Below are 23131 nucleotides of genomic sequence, written 5' to 3' on the forward strand. Positions count from 1 at the left end.
TTCTTTCTTGTAAAATGAATACACATTAGCATTGCTATGAACTGAAACCAAGTGCAGTTCTTTTAAAGAATGCCAAGGTTGCTACTATGGAATATAACAATAGTCTGAAATAAACTTGTATACATGTTCTAACTGTTTTATATACATATTGACTATATAAATTATATGTAAACATATTTTTGTTCTTCAATTGAGCCCGCAAAATGTCGTACGCGTTATGACCTGAGATTTTTTTTCTCAATGCAGGTCATCCCCTGACTTTTCATTTTCAGAGGTTGACAGGTATGCCTTCTGCTGTTGTTTTTTCTATGTTTGGGTTGTTGTCTCTTTTCCATTCTCAATTTTAATATCAGTAAAAAAAATGTGTCGAACATGCCAACCCTAAATAAGACTAAACATGAAAAAATGGTACTCAGCATCAAAATCAACAGTATAACAGTAATGGTTACCTTGGAAATTCTTTAATGCATCCTCACTTGCATTATTCAACTTGATGCTCCACTGAAAAATACAAAACTATTTCATTTCTAAGATTCTGATTTTCACAGATTAAGTGGAAGTCTTAGTAAGAATTTGGTAATTGAGATGAAGTTCAAAACATGTCCAAATAAAACCTGCCAACCTAACCATCAAAGTTTGACTTTTGGTTAGAATGTTAGCAAATTACAGAATTATCTCCCCTTATCTGTTAAGTAATAGTGTATTTAAAGCAAACAAGTGAAACTGCGAGCTACTGCTCACTGATGATACCCCCGCTGCAAGTGGATAATATTAATAGTGTTGGGTAAACAGGAAGTTGTAGAGTGATGAGTGTGAAAACGCATCACACAGTATAGCTGACTCATATAAATCCTGAAACCAAATTTCAGAAATCCTTGTATTGTAGTTCCTGAGAAAAATGTGACGAAAATTTTCAACTTAGCTATCATGTGTAAAATCATACAAGTGTTCGGTAAACAGGAAGTCCATGAATGATGAATCTGATTACGCATCACACAGTATGGCTGACTTATATAAATGTTGATACCAAATTACAGAAAGGGTGGATGTGTAGTTCCTGAGAAAAATGTGACGGAAGTTTCATGGGACGTACTGACTGACGGACGGATGGACAGACGTAAAACAGTATACCCCCCTTTTATCAAAGCAGGGGTATAATTATATTAAGAAATACCAGAACACAAAAAGAAAACAAATTTATATATTTTGAACTTGAATAAATGGTTCTTGTTTGTCATGTTCTCATCATTGTCTGCTGCTTTGGAATTAGGGTTAATAAACCCAGATTGTAATTGTTGACAACAGATTTTTTTGATGGCTTTTATGTACAATGTAATTTGATCAAATTAAATAAGAAGGCATTAAAAACCAATCAATTTATCAATCAAATATAAAAGGCACATCCAAGCAATAACTGCCAGTGTCATGGACATGTGACTAAAAAAAACCATTTTAAGTATTAAGTTCATATCATAGCTCACCAATCTTACTAGTTATACTCCTTAAAGAAAATAATTATTTTACCTCTGAGATGACCAGTTGAAATACCACATGATTTGTCAGATGCATATTTGTTCTTTTCTTTATTGTTTTGCATCAGAAAATGTCTTTCCTGTTGAAAATGATGGTCATTAATTTGTCATACCAATTTGGACGTTTTGGTTTTGACCTTCTCAAGGATAAAAGCCATGACCTACAACACTTGATTCAGACATGCAACATGATACACCTGTGGTGGTTGTGTAAATTAAGACTGGTGTTCACAGAAACCATAACCCATTTTTTTTATTAGACTTACCGTAGCACTACCAGTAATGATCTGATTAGGTCTGTTCAATGGCTCATTCATCAACCACGATTTGTAAACATAAAACATGGATGTATTGACCATAGGATGCCACAGAAAATCCTGAAATAGAAAACTTTTAATCTAACAAATATTTAACTAGATATAGCAGAAGACAAAGACACAGTCTGACTTAAATAGTGCTTACTGTGGATTCATAATTATTGTGGATATCAATTTTTGTGGATTGCTGAAAACTTTCATATTTGTGGATATTTGATTTCATGGTTTTGCCAATCTCTGTATAGAAAGCCTACTGAAATATGATATTCATTGAACATTTGAATTTGTGGTTCACCTGTACCCAAGAAACCCATGAAAATTAGTATTCAACGAATAATTATGAATCCACAGTATAAAAATGTGATTTTCTAGGTTATTCTTTTGATATGTCACACCTCTGTAATTCATTAATTGGACGGTTGATTGATCTCTAACATAGTTAACCCAGCCATCTGTGTGGGGGTGTCCCTATTCAGGAGAATTTAATACAGTAGTTGCCAGTAGTCAATTTTATTCACTGCTGATCATAAACTGTTTATAGTGTCTTTTATATTAGGTTGAATTATTTAAAATCTTTCTTCCAAATTTGGTCATTTTGTAATTTCTGTGGTTTTTATCTGAAACAATACAATATGGGTTTGCTTAAACTTATATTATTTGTTCTTGGGTGGAAAGTTTCATTGGCAATCATTCAACACAATTTTCATGTTAAAAAAAAAAACACAAAAAAAGTTTAAATGTAGACCCTAAATAGAGATATAATAATATCTACTTGTAAAAATACCCAGCCACATCTACTTTTTGTTTTTGTTATATGTATTTAAATTTGTATTTTTCTGAAGAGTTAAGCCTTTTTTAACTGATTTTTATAGTTCATTCTTATGATCTACTGTTACATCATTGTCCCAGGTTAGGTAAGGGTTGAGATCCCACTAACATGTTTAACTCCGCAACATTCTGTTTGTATTTGCCTGTCCTAAATCAGGAGCCTGTAAGTCAGTGGTTAACGCTTGTTGCTGTGTCAAATTTTAGTTTTTCATTAATTCTTTTGTACATTAGTCAGGCTGTTAGTTTTCTTGTTTGAATGTTTTACAATTGTGATTTTGAGGCCTTTTATAGCTGACTACGTTGTATAAGCTTTGCTCATTGTTGAAGGCCATACAGTGACTGACAGCTGTTAATTTCTGTGTCATTTCATCTCTTGTGGAGAGTTGTCTCATTGGCAATCTTCGTTTTTATATTGCAATCAATATTGACTAATTCAAATCATGCAAATATCAAAATACTGGCTACTCGGTGAATAAAAATACCCTAAGGGGCCTACTTACCGCGGACACTTTGATTTCATCATCCTTAAAGTGTAAATTCGTATGGGCTTTATGACTTTTGACTGGTTCATTACTGAGTAGATTTACAAACTCAAAGTAAAGCTGTCTTATCCTTGAGTCTCCCAGGAAGGCTATATGATTTCTCTTCCCCCAGTAGGATATATAATGCATACACATGCGAGCATCACTAAAATGAAACAAAATTTTATTCTATACACGAAGCAATGCTCAGAATGTATTTATTAAAATGGTATATATATGCATATGAACACTTTAAAATTGTTTTTTTTTTCAGATATGTTTAATGATATTTAGCACTTTTTTCTTCCTAGCACAACTCCTTTAATTCATTTTCGTCATTTTCGAACAAAATATATATACATAAGCAAGTTAGCAAGTTTGACATACAAACAACTTTATGTTCACTTTTTTCCATGATTTTTCCACAGGTGTTAATCAAAGTAAAAAAAAATGCTCTCCTTAACTAATTGGTTTACAGTACAAATAATTAGAAGGTACAAAATTTCAATGAAAAAAATGCTTTACAAACTTTCTGAAATTGAGATACAATTTTTGTTATTAAGACAAACAATAAAATGAAATACATGTATGAGAAATAATGTAGCTATCTAAAAAAATATCAAATTGTATTCAACACCCACCTCTTTGTATATTTATGCATCATACACCCATAGGGTTGCCATGTGTTGTAACCAGGGAAGCGCCCATCACTTAGTAACCATTTACAAGTATCATTACCTTCAAAATAAATAGCACAATTTGAACAATGTACATGATATACACTGTCTACATTTTATTATTCAATAAATTAGAAATTGCATGCAGTCATTCAACAGATATGAGAATATGTGGTATACAATGTACGTGCCGATGAGACAACTCTCCATCCAAGCCTTGGCTCAAATTAAACATGTTGAATGCACCCCAATTTCTTTGGGAAATACTTTTACCAAGTCAGGAATTAGGAGATAACTGTATTATATTTTAAGCTTGGCCTTCGTAACACGTAGATTTTACTGTCGCAAATTGAGTTTACCTAGCGACGCTAAGCGGAGATAGGTAAACGGATATTTGCGACAGTAAAATCAAGTTTTACGAAGGCCAAGCTTTAAAAAAAATACAGTTATCTCCATTCTAATGCCACGTATTAAATTAAATTTCATTTAATAAATATTTTGGCTTAAAAATGCCATAAATGAAAAGGTCCGCGAAACTGTTGCATCGTCTTTAGCATCTAAACAATGTGACGTCATATGTATACTCTAGATGTCAAACATGAAGACTAAACGTATTTTTACTTTTCGTACGCTTCAGAATGGTTTCAATATAGACAAAAAAAAGATTTTGAGGCTCAAAATGTGACAATCTTGTTTATTTTTTGAGAAAATATATACCCCAAAATAAATCGGAATTCAAAATGGTGGCTTTCTTAGTTACGGATTGGTAGAACGTGGAATCTAACCCCTCAAAATATTTGTCAATCTCCAATGAAAATTATCGTTACAAACTAATTGCATTAGAATATGGTGTTTGTAGTTGTTGTTACTCTGATTGATTTTGTCCATGTTGTCAGTTTTTAGGTACTTCCTCCTTTTTGAATTTGTCTAGGAGTTCTTTTTTTTTTAAACTTCTCTTCCTCATGAGTTCCTCACTTAATCATATTAATGCCATGGTTCCTGATTTAATGTCATAAGTCTTGGAAGTGTTTGATTATGTAGTTGTATAACCATGATAACATAATTAATCTTTTGAACTGTTGATATTTTTTTTATCCTTTTTCTTTTGTTGTTTCTTTTTTTTTCAATTTATGGTTTTGGTTTGACTCTCCAGACAATAATTATTTTTTTCTTTTCATCGTAAAAAGATGTACATAAAATGGATAACATGTTGCACTAAAATTACTGGACTGATAAAAAGACCACACTGCTCCTAAAAAATTGTGCTTTAGTTTTAAACAAAGGAAAAAAAAACATATGTATATATTCATGTATGTACATGATGTACAAATGTATATACAACTCGTCTAAACATGAACCCAACAATGTTAGATCTGTAAATTTGCTTTCGCAAATTTATTGTTCTTCCCTTGTCTGGATTTGAACTCATGCTACTGACATGACTGATATATCGTGACACCTAATCCCCTGCACTGTATCCAGCACTGTAGACCAGATGACCGGCTTTACAATAATAAAGCTTTCGGTGGCCAGATGTAACCTTTCATGGATGTATATATATATATACAATGTATATATGAAGAAAAATGATGTGGAATGATCATTTAAAGACTAAATTAATATCCTGCACCTGTACATGTAGATGATGTAGCGCCTGCAGCTACTAACAAACTAGAAGGTTTGAGACTTGATGAACATAACATGTTACAAAATGTATATTTGTATATAAACAGGGTCAAAAGTTTTGCCATAACTGTAAGCTACATGTAGCAACAGCACAATATGTACCTTGTAATGTCGGTTGAAAACATTTACAAAACTGTCATAAAAGTAAAAATTTAGTACCCTCACATCATGCCTTATAGATGTTTCAGCTAAGATACATATTTATCTTCATGCATACCTGCCAAGTTTTCAAAATGCCCATGGGGGTTTTGCATGCAAGATGGCTGCCATACTCCTAAAAAACCTTCAAGGGGGCCTTCAAATAGTGTAATGTTGTTTTTTGGTTTAAGCTTCTTCATACTTTTATAAGCCTCATGATCAATTCATTGTAAAATTAATTGTTTTGTTAAAATTGTGGACAAAATTGTTCTTTAAAAGTTTCAATTTGGGAGCCTCCATTGGATAAATCCCCCGCAAATAGTGACAGTTGTCAGGTATGTAATCATGTTACATTCATTCAGAAAAGAATAAGGAAACAAAATGCAAGAATGTGTCCATAGACATAGTACATGGTTGCCCCACTCAGTGGACTGTGAAAAAAAGATAGTCCTGTTTCCCCACCCCTCAAGTACCTTTGATTTTTACATAAGATTAAATGGTTACATATATGACAACAACAACAATGTTGATAAAAAATAGATAAATTGGAATCCATACAAAAGAGAGGGGCTAGATTTATCACTAAACATTCTTAAGACTACAAATCAAAAGATGAAGAATGTACTTCTGTCAATATTACAATCAAGACATCAACTGTTGATTTTCTTTTTCAAAGACGTTGAGGGGAAGATACCAGCGCTCCCTCCAGCCTACCTTTTTAAACTCCATAGCCATGATAGACCAAAACAACAAATCAGAGCAACAAATTAAATTAATATTTAATAACTTTATCACTAAAAAGATTATAGAAGTCCACTAACTACAAATGAGCAGCCATAGTTCCAAATAGTAAGACAGACCAGTTCAAGTACTGCAGTAGAATGGAACATTAAACACAAAACTTTATTTAAAGTCATAAGAAACCTCAAATTAAAAAAAAGTATGCATATGTTTTTCATAACTAAATAGATAGTTTTCATTATACAACTTACATTGTGTATGTACATATACTTTTTCCTGAGGAAAATTCTTTCATTTGTCCACATTTAGAAGACATGGAAGAAGTTAACTTATTTTTAATTGCTTGCTTCAAGGAAGCAATTTGCCGACATATTTTCTGTATGTATAGTGACGCGAGTGTAACCCTCCTCGTAAAAGTCCAGTGACCACAATACGCATGGATCAGTCATTGAAATAAACAAATATCTGATTATACATGTTAAACACGTGCTCAATACCCATGCTTTTTGTGATTTGTTTACTATAAGGTGACAATCGGTAAAATTGGCTTCAAAACACGGCATTTAATGAGCAGCCATATTTGTTAAATCATAACAAACAGAGAGAAAAAAAGTTGACGATTATATCCTACATTTGCGAAAATAATGATAAAATCGTGCACAGAGGACGGCATACAAAAATGGAACCATTTAGAGGACTCAGTAGTGTGCGTGACTCAAAACCGAGAAGTTTAAAATCAACACTCCTCAGCAAGAATGACTAACTTGTGTGTGACCAACTGTCACACAATACACCTTATCGCTAATCCCGGCTGACCCTGCCGCTTGAACTTTTGACGTCAACAACAATCACTTTTCCATTGTGGCGTCAGATATTTTGTTTTATGACGTCAACATTTTACGGGACCCTGTTTGAAATCTAACTATGGCGGATAAATAGCGATAAGGTGTATAGCAGAGAGGTATCTGAGACGTAAACATCCACACAGAAGTGGGAAATAAAGATACAAAAAAAAATGAGTCTGAAGTCTTTCAACAACAGTCTCATGATCCGAGTTTCGGGGACAGACTACCACAAGTATTTTATTGGTCTTAGGAATATGCCACAGCGTAGCGAATGCTCTTTAAAACATGCGCGGACCGCTATGTACAGGTTCAAATTATTTGGAAAATTAGTCTAGAGTAGTAAGTTTGGAAACACACAGTTCTAAATCCTAAGTAGTAAGCGTAAACTTACTGTATTTCAGGTGAATTACTCCATGGTACATCAGAAACCCTGTGACCATAAAGAGGGCAATAATTTTTGCATTTTCGATATTCAAATAGTAAGTTATTTCATGTGTTGTCGTAGGTCGTTGCTGCTCAGCCATTTGTCGACAAGAATATTTTTATATCAAATTAAAGTTTAAAACATTCGTACGTTTTACGTAGATGTCAAACGCAATACTGACTCGAGTAAATTTTACATAAATCAAAGTGCAAAAGCACTTGCGGTGTTACTGATTGTGACAAGGGAGATAATTATAATAGTTGCTGATTGAGAAATACGTCAAAATGTTTAAATTATAGAAAGTACAAAACTGAGTTTGGTTTTGATGATTATTTAACTACATTGCCTATTGATTTAAAAATCAATTTGTATAAATATAGGTGCAGTAGTCATAGGTTACATATTGAATGTGTTAGATTTTACACTGACAATTGATAGATGATCAGCCGGAGAGAATATGTGGTTCATATCAGAGACATATAATACAAGTATTAAGATGATACTAATATGAGTTTCTCTTATTTAATGAACAGCAAAGATAAAGAACAAGGTACGATAACGGGCTCGTTTTTGGCTACGGCCTATTTTCTTATTTTTCAAATTTTGATTTGAAAAGTCGCTACTAAGTTATCATTTTAAAAGATTCACTTAGGTTTGAAGTTTGTTTGGATGAGCTACAAAACAATTAAATTAAGAGAATGTGCTAGGTGAGGGGAAAAAGGACATAAAAAACGCCAAAAGAAATAGAAATTACGATATTTTGCCATCGTTTCTTAAAATTGTATACCGTGCGCCTACGTGACCCGAAGAAAATTATGCCGATTTAGACACGGCTAAAACAGTTCTCATGACAATGGAATAAAAAAATCCTGGGGTTTGAAGTTTATCTTAACAAACTTCAAACCTCAGGGAATATTTTAACATTAACAGTAGCTTTCCAAAACGGAATTTGAAAAATAAGAAAATTAGGGGGGGCAAAAACGGGCCTTATCGTACATTGTCCTTTGTTCTTGTTGGCTTAGCTAAGTTCTGTAAAATTGGCAGTAATGTCAGTTTACAAATGATATTTACCTTCTCATTTATTCATATATTTGTAAATATGCATGTTCATGCATTATTTCAAGGCTTACTTGTTATATTGGTGTACTATCATGCCTCATGTGAGACCTTTAATATATAAAATGTTTCAATGAATCTCAACACATGCATGTGAATGGCCGTTCTGGGGTAAAACATCTCTGTTATAATATAGATAGAATTTCTTGTTTTCAATAAGAATTCTCATCAGTGAACAAGATGCGGAATAAAAAGGAAATTAAATCATAGTATTAAAAAACAATGGGGATTGTAGGGTGACTTATTTATTGGCTGCATGTAAGTTTATATCAGTCTTGGCCAATCAATATATACGTACCATATATACACGTGTATATTATGTCCCAGGCTCTATTTTTGATAATTAAATTTCATTTTGTTGCCAAATTTTGAATTATCCTTAAAGTGTATCAATCTAGAAAAACTGGATTTTTTTTCCAGAAGTTAAACATGATGTAAAACTAAGAAGTAGGAATTACAAAAACACTCCGTATTTATCTATATGCCCTATAGAAATGTATTTTATTTTTCTGAAATAAAAAACTGACATTCAAATTTGGAACTATCAACCAACCCATATTGTGGAAAAGCGAGCCAAGAACAATGCGAACTGCCAAGATTTAAAATTCCAAAAAGCAAGACACCACAATATTCAAATTCCGATTCAGTTTGCAAAAACAGTGATCGAGTGGAACCACATAGAAGACATTGTAGTGCGCACATCGAGCGTTGATAGCTTCAAAGCTGCTCTCGAGCACCGTCCATGAATCGACGACGCTCTCTCTGACGTTGTATAAAAGCCGTTTTTGGTATCCACAAAGTACTCATATATACAGGTGCATACAGATACATACAAGATTTACCCATAGTCATTCACTTTGTATCTATAAAATCAGACACAAAGAAAAGGAAATGAAAATTAAGTAATTTAAAGCAAATTAAGTATAAGTCGCTAAACAATAGAGATATTGTTAAATTCAACTATCATTATCAAGTCCCTTGATTTATGAATGAATCAGTGGTGTTTTGGGGTGATTTTGATTTAGCAATTTGTACATTTACGTGTGTAAAATGTAAAGGTAGGTTCATGTATGATGAGTGTGTCCAAAGGTTCGGCAAGGGGGCGTTTAAAATATTTTCTGTAAAATTAAGAAACGATAACAAAGATCAATGGATTCTTACAGAGAAGGTTCAAATTGAATTTATTTCGAAAACCTGCATATTAAGGCACCAAAAAATATATATAGCATTTAAAATCAGATGATGCCCCGCTTGCATATGATGTTATAAAGGGACATGACTCATGAACTGTATAATTCATACAACCCAAATTTGTACTTCATCTGAGTTTTGTGGTAACATGCATTGTTTATACGTTTCATAACAATTCAGTTGAGGCAGACTTACGTTAGAAATAGGAAAGGAAAAATCCAGCAATTTTCCCCATTTTTTAAAGGGCATAATTCTAGAACAGTAAAAGTAACGCACCCAAAATTCACACTTGATCTGCATTTTATGATAATAAGTATTGTGTATAAGTTTCATAACATTTTGTTGAGGTAAACTGAAGAAAGAAAATAGAACGAAACAATTAGAAATTTTTCCTTTTGTAAATGGGCATAATTATAGAACGGTACAAGTGACTCCACCAAATTCAAAATTGATCTGTGTTTTCTGTTTATAAGCATCGGGTGTGGGTGTAAGTTTCATAACATTTGGTTGTGGCAAACTTAAGTTAGAAAACGGAAACCAAGCTTGTGTCGTACGCATGGGACATACAGACGAACAAGGGTTACACTGAACACAGTTGTCCTCCACGGATATACACAAACAAATTAGTAGATGATGATGTACATTATTTTTTAATAAAAGGTGGTATTGGGGTAAACACAAGTTACAGTAATCTAACAAACCAAAAACAAGATATGTAGCGAACAAGCTTTAGATTACCCCCCAAATGGACCCTTAAAAATCTGTGATGAGAAATATTTGGGTTTTTTTTCTAAATCGATTTATAAATTTGGAACAGCGGTATTCTACTGCTGCATTTATTTTTTGCTATTATTATGTTTTGCTATTACACCACTGTACTCTCCCTAAGATATTTAGCCCACCATTTTATGCATTCAGATTCCAAGCCAGGAGCTGGTTTAACGAAATGAACTCAAAATAGATATTACATACAACAAAATATGTTTTGCTATTCACACAAATATAGACTTTTGTAGATGTAGATAAATTTAAATCCCTTTGTACGTAAAACAATTTATTATCAATAGATATCATATTACAATTCACAAATACAATTCAGATATTTGTGCTAAAATATATCAGGTAAAATCATTATCTTATGGAAAATGGTCGACAGAGGTTTTAGTAAATTGTGAGGACAATTGGAGGTATACTTTGCCATTCATACAGCTGATGTAGCTTTCTGATTGAGGTATATACATTTTAATAGGTTTTACTCCTTCTTTAAGATTGGTAATGTAAACTAATGATATATACTTTATTCTCTAAAATATAGATACAAGTTTACAGAGAAACATACAATATAAATTAAAATACAATAGTTGATGTAATCAAATGCAGGGCGTCAATGTCAAACGTTTTTTTTTTTTGTTTTTTTTTATTACAAAATGATCTACAGTATATACATTGTGAAATTATTACCTGTATATTCTGGGAAATTATGGCAAAGGGGTAAATAACTGCTAACAAAAGGAGTAGGTTCGGTAAGACCCCTTTTTGGCCCCAAAATAAAGCAGTTTTACAAAAGTATGAAAACGTAATTTTTTAGCTATTTACTGGAAAGTAGAATGTTTCTGGTACATAAATATGGGCTGTTTTTGACGATACAATGCACATCTATCGGGTACTAGCATCATTAAGTCATGCTAAATTACTGAAATCTTCACAATTTGAGCATTTCAGTTAAAATTTAGATGGTTACCGTTTAAAATGAATGTTGCCACATGCGTGTCATTCATAATATTGAAATATAAGTTGTATTTGATGATAGTACATAACATAATTAAAGGTTGAGGATGAACACGGATGCGGCCACTTTCATTTTTGACAAAAAACATCTGAAAAGTGACGTTTTTTTTTGCATATTTGAGAGATTTTACATATACATGTATAAGCTTGAATCGGAGCGTTTTTTAATGACCTAATCAGTTAAAATCTTTTACATAAACTAATTGAATCCATTAAGATAGACACTGAAGTGTTTAAAAAGTGTCCAAAATCTTTCGTTCGATGAACCTGAAATATGAGGCCAAAATCAGGAATGCCCAAAGCCAAACATTTGAAATCCAAAGATGTATAGTACCGAAACCATTGAAGAGCTATATGTCAAAAATAGCTAAAATAAATAGCCAAATTCATCTAAAGCCAACTTTGCCTGAAGGAGTTGAAACCTTAGTTTCTTGATAATTTAAAAAATTATAAACGGGCAAATTTAGTAAAGTTTGTTATGGCAAGTAGTACCAAAGTACTGACTACTGAGCTGGTGATACCTTCGGGGACTGATAGTCCACCAGCAGATGTATCGACCCAGTGATGTAAAATATTGAAAACAACACGTTTAATAATTTCTTGCGTCCGAAGCGCTTTTCTGGATTTACCTTCATCAGGAACGCTCAAAGCCAAACATTTGAAATCCGAAGATGTAAAAGTAACCAAACCGTTGAAGAGCTATGTGCCAAAAATACCTAAAATAAAAAGCCAAATTCATCTAAAGCCAACTTTGCCTGAGGGAGTCTAAACCTTAGTTTCTTGATAATTTAAAAAATTCTAAAAGGGCAAATTGAGTAAAGTTTGTTAAATCATGTCAGTGCCAAAGTACTGACTACTGAGCTGATGATACCCTCGGGGACTGATAGTCCACCAGCAGAGGTATCGAGTCGGGATTCGACCCAGTGATGTAAAAAAGTGAAAACAACAAGTGTAATAATTTCTTGCGTCCGAAGCGCTTTTCTGGATTTACCTTCATCAGGGGTACTGTCTATTGAGCTGACGATACCATCGGGGACTACAAGCCCACCATAAGAGGTGATGTAGGTGTAGCACCTATATTTCAACACCTACTAGTCTGAAACCCGTTTGGTACGACACCATTTTTTAACATTTTGTAATTTTAACAGTTCAACATTTTCCGGATTGTAAATATACTTGCCCACTTGCTTTACCAATGACTCCCTTTGATTTATCTTAGGCTCTGAGCATAGCCTTTCTTTACATGTGTTTCAAGAGTATACTTCCCTTATATATACATGAATACACTAAACAACAGGCGTTTATCCAATACATTATATTTCATCAATACGTACACTGTTGTGAAATTGTATAAATGTGACTTAAAGTATTTGGGTTTGATAATATAACTTAGAAACAACTCAACGACACGAACACAGATTGGTCCTCTACAGATAAACACACAGATTTGTAGATGAAGATATACTTTATTTCTCAATAAAAAGGTGGTGTGGGGTTATACACAATAAAGTAACAGTAATCTAACACATTTAAACTTGAAAAAATATGTAGCGATCAAGCTCTTCAACTTAAGCCTCAAGAGACTATGATGCATGATTCTTATTTGTATTTTATGTTTGCTATTGCACCACTGTGAAATGCTACGGAGGATTATACTCTCACAAGCATGTTAATTTAACCCTATTACATGTAATGCATTCAGATATCAAGTCACTGGAGCTTGTCTTATACAATGAACTCAATATACATTTAGCATTTAAAGAAATATTTTTTCTATTTACACAAGTATAGAATTCTTTGTTTATAAATTTAAACTTCCGTGTATACATGAAAAAGTAATATACATGGATATTATATTACTATTCAAAAATGTCATTTAAAGATTCATGTTAACTTAAATCAGGTAAAACCCTTATATTATTCAAAATGGTCGACCAAGATATTAGTAATAAGTGAAGGAACACAATTTCACCTAGACATACTGTTGATCCGTTTTTTGTGTTTGAGGTATATATATTTAAGTAGATTTTACTCCACCATTTTAGATTGATGAGGTAAAATGGGGAAATTGTTATCTGTTTATTGGAAATCTGTTACAAATTTATGTTGTTTGCCCTAAAAATAAACTTGTTTTTTTTCTATTTTCTTTTCTAATTTTGTTGTCAATACAACGGCAAAGTTTGTATATTTGGATTGTTTAATAAAATACAAGAAACAGTATCAAACCGCTGCTCAAAAGTCATAAATCGATTGCGAGAAAACAAATCCGGGTTACAAACTAAAACCGAACGGAACACATCATCTATAAGATAAAAATAACGAAATAACAGAACACAGAAGTGCAATAGAAAAACACCAAACAACAATGCATCAAACATAGAAACGAACTACAGAACATTTTAAGAAAAATGGTGGGTTGAATCTGGTTGTTTGGCTAGCCAAACCTTTGCGCTGTATGGCAATGTTATATATACCACTAAAATCACAACATTACATGACGAGAATACAGTATAAATACACACAAGAACACCAAAGACAGATAAATACATTCATAAATGATATTATAGTTCATTTCGACATGTTAACCTCAGAATAACAACGAACAACTAAAATAAATTAGGACATTACACAAAAACAGATAGAAAAAAATAGATTTACAAAATGTGTGTCTCTAACACGAATGCAACAACGTTATACAAATTTCTTAAAATTGGATATAAATCATGATTAGGCTTCTCATTATGTTATTTGATGTATTTCATAATATTTACAAGAATATTGATACAGAATTGTGGTATGTCGGCCTTTCATCCAAATCAAACTTTGTGAAACAAATAAATCCAGTGCACATAGTTGCTTTAAACTAAAATCATCCAAATGAACTGGATGATTGATTATCTTTACTTTTACATACGAATAGAAAAAAAATAGAATCACTTCTACAAGCGATAAGACATAAAACAATATCCGATTAAAACTACAAATAAAACTTCGTAGCTAAGCACATGAGCGCTCGATAAACAAATATCGAGACACGTCTTATACCAATGCGAATTCACACTCAGCAAGACCGTCATAATCCGGGTTAAAAGACAGAATGCTAAGCATCAATCTAAGATGTGGAAAACACGTCCTTAGTTAGTTCAGACACCGACACATCATATGGATTAACCAATTCGTGATTTTCCATATAATTTACGGAGTGTCATTTTTAACCTCACCCCTCTTAACATTTTCGGAGCCGTTTCTGCGTAAAGAACACACTACTATATATGAAGGCCGTATAAGGTGAACATGGACGAGCATAACGTATCAATTGAGATATGTAAACACCATACGAGGGGGCAGAGGGTAATGTTACTGCTGTGAAATGGGAAATTCATAATAGGGGAGTTGACATCGTCTCGTTTGTCATAGATTTTAGTGTGAAGTCGTCCATCTGTGTCAATATTGAGAAAGAGATCAAGGTACGAAGCAGCACTGCTAGTATCAGTAGTATCCTTAATTTCAAGTTCGCTTGGATATATGAGCTGAAATATGGATTATTGAGTGATATGACATCATCAATATATCTGAAAGTAAAATTAAAGAATTTCGCAAGGAGCTTTTTCTTTTTATCCTTTAGAAAGTTCTGAATGCATTCTGCTTCATACAAGTATAAAAACAAATCGACAGGTAGATGTGCACAATTAGTACCCATTATAATACCTATTGTATATGGAAATATCAATCTTCCGACTAAACAAATATATTGTCGATACAAAATTCCAGCACTTCGATAATATCATCTCCAGTATATTTTCTGGTAAAATCAGGGTGGTTCATCACAAAATTACTTTATCAATATCGATATTCTCCACTGATAATTGGTTTTCACAAACGAGTGGAGGGGTTACAAAATGACGTAACATGCCATTACCTCTGACGTTGTTCAGTAGAATAGCGATATGATTATCAATATAAACATAAAAAGATGCGGTATGATAGCCATTCTGACTGCTCTCCATCAGAAGGCATTGAATTTATCGAATTTAGGTCACCGATTAGCTTTAAACAATAAGGAGAACCAATACCGCATAGTCAGTTTAAAATATCTCAAAAAAGACAAATGATAAAAAAAATTAAAACAAGAAAACTTACGGCCTAATCTATGTACGGAAAGTCCCTTATCAAATGGCAAAATCAAAAGCTCAAAAACATCAACCGAATGGACAACAACTGTCATATTCTTGACTTGGTACATGCATTTACGTATGTAGAAAATGGGAGATTTTATGTGGTTTTATAGCTAGCTATACCTTGTATAACAGTCGCTTAGAATTCCATTTGATTGACAACGATTTGTCAACAAAACAGATGATAAGTACAAATGTCAAAAATAGGTGTACAGCAGTTTACATTGTGTTTTTATCTTAATTACTATAAAACAAACAAATATGTTAACACACATTAACCATGGTACATTTACACAATGACGGGATGTATAAGAACAGAGCAACGTCATGTGTAACCAAGAAACACAAATAGTCACATAGACAAAGCATATAAGCAAAACTGAACGACAAAAATACAAAATATTATCATAGAAAAACAACACAATGACGGGGATGTATTAGTACAGAACCACGTCAAATGAATACCATAAAAACAAACTAATAAAGGCAACAGTAGTATACCGTGGTCCAAAAGTCTCAACTCGATTGAGAAAAAAAAAATCTGGGTTACAAATTAAATTCGAGGGAAACAGTGGAACAACAGGAACACTGAAATGCATCAAACGCCGATGCAACATACATAGAAACAAACTATTTGATAACAATAACGTATTCCTGACTTGGAAATTCAGGACATTTTAAGAAAAATGGAAGAATGAAGCTCGTTTGATGGCTAGTCAAAATAAACACTACAATGAACTACTTGTCGGATAAACTTAAAAAAATAACTGAAGTCACTTTAAAAATATTTTTTTTTTATTATTTTAATTAGGTCATGGCAACAAGAAAAAGTGTAACAAGCACACCTGCTCAGCATTATGCCTTTGGCCCAAATAAAACAGAATGTGACGCACATGGTCAACAGCTCAGGTCGTACTGCCCAAGTCATTTAATGCCTTGCTGTGATGAATGCATTCCTCAGAGTCATTCAAAATGTACTGGGATAAGTAGTTTAGCAAGTGTAGTGGAGAAAACTAACATTGAAAAATCAAAAGATTCTGTAGGAAATGAAATCAACTTTATTTTAAACTTTTTGAATAAACTGGCTCACAACAAATCAGAAAACCTACAAAGAGGAGAAAAACAATACCAAAACATAAAGGCATCAATCAGTGAAATTAAAACGGAAATCAATAAACATTTGGACAACCTGGAGAAGAAGTTATGCAAAGAAGCGGATACCATATGGGGGCTGGAAAAATCAAAATTAACAGATTTCATGAAGGAAATTGAAGAACAAAAGAAAAGGTTAAAGGAAGCGCAAGATGATTTACGTACAGTTCACTCCCATACTTCAAAACTTCAATCATTTCTAGAATTACATCAGATTGAACAACACGTTCATCAATGTCAACGATATGTTGACGAACAGAATGAGACGGTTAGAGAGGTTGACATCAAGTTAAAGCAAAATGATGAGATACAGATATTAAGCAAAGTACAATCACTAACGTCCTTAGGAGAAGTGAAGGTTGGTGAAACCGAAATAACATTGAGGAAAGAAATAAGTTTTGGCAGGGAAGGACAAGTAGAATTACAATACCAACCAAACATAAATAACATGACAATGACTATTGAAACAACGATACAGATTAACTTAAAGGATGTTATAAGTATCAGTGACATGATTTGTCTGTTGGATGGAAGAATTATAGTAGTTGAACTACGGGGTAACGTTAGTATACTTACTTCAGATGGGAAACTTCAGAAACAACTAACTTTTGATGATGGAGCCCGGAATGTCACACAGATCAAACAGAACGCTATTGCAATAACGTATCCTCGTGAGAAGGCCATTAAGATGTTCAATATAGAGAATGAAACCATAACCAAAGTTATTACATTAGACAAAAAGTGTTGGGGTTTATCTTCCTCCAATAATGCTCTGGTTGTAGGTTTGCATAGGAATGAAATCCGTTTTATAGACATGGAAGGAAACACACAGCTGGCGTCAATAGAAGTTCAGAATGAAACACTACTGTATAATCTTGTTTGCTGTAATGACGTAGTAATCTTTAGTGACTATAAAGGCAAAGCAGTAAGTTGCATTAACAAATCAGGTGAACAGATCTGGCAATATCAGCAGGATTTTTTAGGACCAAGGGGACTTTGTACAGATACTTATGGTAACATTATTGTAGCAGACATGGTATCTGATAGAATAATAGTTATATCAAAGGATGGACAGGAGAGCAAAGTATTGATTAGCAAAGAGGATGGACTGACGTTTCCTCAGATTATTTGTTTTAGTGAGTCATCTGTTTTTATTTGTTATCGCTCTGTTACAAACGACGAATTAGCCAATTACGTTACAAAATTCAATTTATCTTATGGATAAATATGCAGTTAAAACAACATATGTGATGGATGCCGTAGAATTTAAATGGCAGATTAATCTGAATTCTATAGAACACAAAGAGACAAGTAAAGGGCTCTTACAAGAATTTTGAATACATGAATAGAGTGTTATTAAAATAACAGTGCAGTTGCATTTTAGAAAATGACATAAAATCGATTCTATATGTATTTTTGGCAAGTCCAATTTGTTCCATGGACTTCCATGTAAATGTGATTCGTCCGAGTATTCGAACAAAAGACCTTTCTGCGTACATCATCGGAATATTTTCCTTGGGTGTCAATTGACTTCCTGGTATATATACTCTAATATAAATCTCTACCATCAATTATGACCACTAAACAAATGGTTACCATTGATTTAGGGCCATAATTCCTGAGATATTGACCACTTATAAGGTCGATATAAAGTATGGGTTGGTGGTCAAAATGACTAGGCTACCTGATAAGACCTCACATATTTAACTGTTGAAAATTCTTGCTTGTAAATGATTTCCTATACAATAAAACTTTACTTTGCATGCAAATTATCCTTATTCGTTCACGGTTCTTAATTGAATAGAGGATGTTAATTTCAATTAGGTTAGAAACTGAATACATGTATCAGTAACAATGCACTTATTCTTTTTTTGTGATTGGGATAATTAATCAATTTTCTATATGATGCAAATTAAAATTCTGCTCATTAGCAAGCAGTGTCATTTGTACATCATACATAGCATAATATTCATTTGAATCTTCTTTATATGCTAGAGATACTAATAGTAGCATTAATTTTTATCCCCTTATAACCAAATGTCGGGGGGTATTTTTTTTGCTCCTCTGTCTGTCCATCTGTCGTTCTGTTCTTCACAGGCATGTAATTGTACGGCCAATTTACATGCCTGTGTACTACCTGAGCTTTACCTCCTTAGTATTATTTTAAGCTACTGTTAAATAAAACTTTGTTTGTAGTGATGTATATATTCCACTTATAAAAAGATATACATATTGTTCATAGAAGTATTGAAATGTTTAGTTAAATTTGTTTTAGTTGATATTAATCATGCTTAGCTTGATATCTACCTGCAAGGATTCATTTATTTTCGTAAATACAATATTTGTGGATTGAAGAAAAAATGTAATTTCATGATTATTCGACTTCAAGTTCTTGTTGAGATCCCCTTTAATACAAACGAACAGAACAATTATACATCATTTAACTATTATACATTAAATTCGCAGTTAAATAAAGGCAACAACAGTATACCGTTGTTCAAAAGTCATAAATGGATTGAGAGAAAACAAATCCGGGTTACAAACTAAAATAGTCCAGTCAAACTAAGATTTAACCTCAAACTAATTGAAAACAGAAAATGTTTTAGTTCTAATCTATAGCATTATGTCCTTTATACACACAGAAAAAAGTCCTATAAAATCTAACTTGGGGAAAACTCAAAATCAGCATTTTTAATTTCCTATGGAAATTAACATTGGAAGGGAAAATAACTCTTGCAAAAATGAGTCTTTTTTTGGTAATTTTTTGTTGTTTTTCTTTACATTTATGTAAAGTATGATACTTTGATGGGTTTATAAGATTGTATTTTACTAAATTAAATAATCTTCTGCTCATGAAATGTAAAAAACCGAAGTGTTATGGGTAGTTTAATTTTTTTCATGCATTTTTCATTAAGGAAATTGCAAATTTGAAACAAATGTGAAACTTTATAACCATTTAAAAAAAAAAATGTGAAAATTTGGAATTGTTTATATCTGTTTATTATATTTTTTTCAGCAACTTACTTATCTAAAGAAACTTTAAACCACGAAAAGAAGAATACATGCTTATTATTTTTTTATATTAAATTTGAGATTTTTTATCTTGACAGTTTGAAAAATTAAATAAATGGTCAACCAAAGAATTACGAAATCTAAATTATAGCTTGATAAAATATATGAAAACACCTTAAGAGTTGTTTGTTATACTCTAAAGAGCGATAAAAAATCAATAATCAATACATTCTGGAGAATAGAAGCGGTACAGTTATAAAACCGAGGGAAACAACGAACCAACAGAAACACTGAAGTGCAACAAAAAACAAACAACAATGCAACATACATAGAAACGGACTATTGGATAACAACTGCCATTTTCCTGTTTTGGTACAGGGCACGCTTTTATGGCAATGTTAAATATACCCCTAAAATAATATCATTACATGAAATACAGTACACGTAAATGCAAAACATTTCGGGACAGGGAAATACATAAATAAATAAAATAAGTATAGTACATTTCAAAATGTAAACCTATGAAACTTTATGAAAAATTAGTATCTCAAGAACAACAATGAATCCGTTGTATTCACAAGATAATTATATAACTAATAGATTATTACGTAAAGAGTCTTTTAGAATTATGTAGAAAGAGTTTTTCTATGCATACCGCTAAGTTGATGGTGTTCTTGGTTTTGGTCAGACAACTTGTTATAATATAAAAAAGAAGATGTGGTATAATTGCCAATGAGACAACTCTTCACAAGAGACCAAATAGCATAGAAATTAACAACTATAGGTCACGGTACGAGCTTCAACAATGAGCAAAGCCCATACTGCATAGTCAGCTATAAAAGGCCCCAAAATGACAAATGTAAAACAATTTAAACGAGACTACAGCCTAATTTATGTACAAAAAATATAAAAAAAAAATAACGAAAAACAAATATGTTACACATCAACAAACAACAACCACTGAATTATAGGCTCCTGACTTGGAACAGGCACATACACACAGAATGTGGCAGGGTTAAACATGTAAGCAGGATCCCAACACTCCCCCTAACCTGGGACAGTGGTGTAACATTACAACATAAGAACGAACTATACAAATCAGTTGAAAAAGGTTTAACACATCAGATGGATACAAATAGAAATACTACACAGAGTGGATGTGGCTGAGTACTTGTATACCCCAACAACAAAAAGACATTACGTACAGATCTGAGAGTACTCGCAGTTACTGACAGCTAGTTCAAAGCCACCAACTACTAATAACAAGAGTGCACAAACTGAAATGTCTCGCCTTCTTCACTAATCACTGATATTATGTTGATAGTCCTAAGTATAAAACTTTATTACAACTGTCACATAAACTTAACTTTAACCAAGATAGCTAAACAAAGACCAATGAACCATGACAATGAGGTCAAGGTTCAGATAAACAATGCCAGGCAGACATGTACAGCTAACAATGCTTCCATACAACAAATATAGTTGGTCAAATAAAACATGTGGGACTGACATATAGATCATAATATATTTCAGTACACCAAATATAGTTGACCTTTGGCATATAATATTAGATAAAAAGACCAAAACTTAACCAGATGCTCCGCAGGGCGTAGCTTTATACGACCGCAGAGGTTGAACCCTGAACGGTTGGGGCAAGTATGGACACAACATTCAAGCTGGATTCAGCTCTAAATTTGGATTGTGATTTAATAGTTGACACAGCATAGGTTTCTGACACAGATTGAATGTGTTCTAATGAACTTAAAATTTTTGTTTTCTCTTAGAGCAATTCACTATGCTGTTGAATATTAATCCTCTCAAAAAAATGTTTGAAGAAATTTTCTTTTTATTTATGAAATTTCAAATGAGAAAAATTGAACCCAATTTTTTAATCACATCCCCCTTTCCCTTATTCCAAAACTAATCTCAATTAAAATATTCTAATGGAGTTTGCAACAATAACTACTTATTTAAATACATCATAAAATATTAAGATGTAAAAAAACTGCTTGTTATCACTGAATGGTAAAGATTATTTAAATTTATCAGTTGGTAGTAAAAAGTGAGTATACATTGTATATTGTATATAACAAAGAATTAAGTTGATTCTGGACAAAGATAACTCCAATTAAAAAAAATTCTTGCAATAAGATATTTCTTGCTTACTATTCTGGACAAAGAAAGATAACTATAAATAAAAAATAATTTGCTATTTCACAATATTGTGAAATTAGATATTTCTTGCCATTGCACAATACTGTGCAATTGAAAAGACTTGCTATTGCACAATACTTAATATAATAATTTTAGATCCTGATTTGGACCAACTTGAAAACTGGGTCCATAATCAAAAATCTAAGTACATGTTTAGATTCAGCATATCAAAGAGGCCCAAGAATTTAATTTTTGTTAAAATCAAACTTAGTTTAATTTTGGACCCTTTGGACCTTAATGTAGGCCAATTTGAAAACGGGACCAAAAATGAAGAATCTACATACACAGTTAGATTTGGCATATCAAAGAACCCCATTTATTCAATTTTTGATGAAATCAAATAAAGTTTAATTTTGGGCCCAGATTTGGACCAACTTGAAAACTGGGCCAATAATCAAGAATCTAAGTACATTTTTAGATTCAACATATCAAAGAACCCAACCGATTCATTTTTTGTCAAAATCAAACTAAGTTTAATTTTGGACCCTTTGGACCTTAATGTAGACCAATTTGAAAACATGACCAAAAGTTAAGAATCTACATACACAGTTAGATTCGGCATATCAAAGAACCCCAATTATTCAATTTTGATGAAATCAAACAAAATTTAATTTTGGACCCTTTGGGCCCCTTTTTCCTAAACTGTTTGGACCAAAACTCCCAAAATCAATACCAACCTTCCTTTTATGGTCATAAACCTTGTGTTTAAATTTCATAGATTTCTATTTTCTTATACTAACGTTATGGTGCGAAAACCAAGAAAAGTGCTTATGT

The 23131-nt window shown here is 32.5% G+C and overlaps 2 protein-coding genes across 3 annotated transcripts in view; one reads left to right on the plus strand and one right to left on the minus strand.

The window, feature by feature from the left end:
- LOC134695490 (N-acetylneuraminate 9-O-acetyltransferase-like) overlaps positions 1–7811 on the minus strand; it is a 34940-nt gene extending 27129 nt beyond the window's left edge. For both annotated transcript variants that reach the window (XM_063556768.1, XM_063556767.1), the window contains exons 1-5: positions 7677–7811; positions 3840–3936; positions 3178–3364; positions 1799–1909; positions 450–501 (exon numbers count right to left, since the gene is read on the minus strand). In XM_063556768.1, the coding sequence (XP_063412838.1) occupies positions 450–501; positions 1799–1909; positions 3178–3364; positions 3840–3936; positions 7677–7809 (580 nt within the window). In that variant the 5' untranslated portion in view covers positions 7810–7811. The remainder of the gene's footprint in view (positions 1–449; positions 502–1798; positions 1910–3177; positions 3365–3839; positions 3937–7676) is intronic.
- Positions 7812–13653: 5842 nt separating this feature from the next.
- On the plus strand, positions 13654–18356 carry LOC134694242 (uncharacterized). The gene is made up of 2 exons (XM_063555243.1): positions 13654–13811; positions 16791–18356. Exon 2 carries the CDS (start codon positions 16794–16796, stop codon positions 18354–18356), a length of 1563 nt encoding a protein of 520 aa, XP_063411313.1. The 5' UTR covers positions 13654–13811; positions 16791–16793.
- The last annotated feature ends 4775 nt before the right edge of the window (positions 18357–23131 follow it).

The sequence above is a fragment of the Mytilus trossulus genome, chromosome 13 (assembly GCF_036588685.1).
Source record: "Mytilus trossulus isolate FHL-02 chromosome 13, PNRI_Mtr1.1.1.hap1, whole genome shotgun sequence".
Lineage (NCBI taxonomy): Eukaryota > Metazoa > Mollusca > Bivalvia > Mytilida > Mytilidae > Mytilus > Mytilus trossulus.

Excerpts from the sequence above, each read along its gene's own strand:
- LOC134694242 (XM_063555243.1), top strand. The coding sequence starts at position 16,794 with ATGGCAACAAGAAAAAGTGTAACAAGCACACCTGCTCAGCATTATGCC.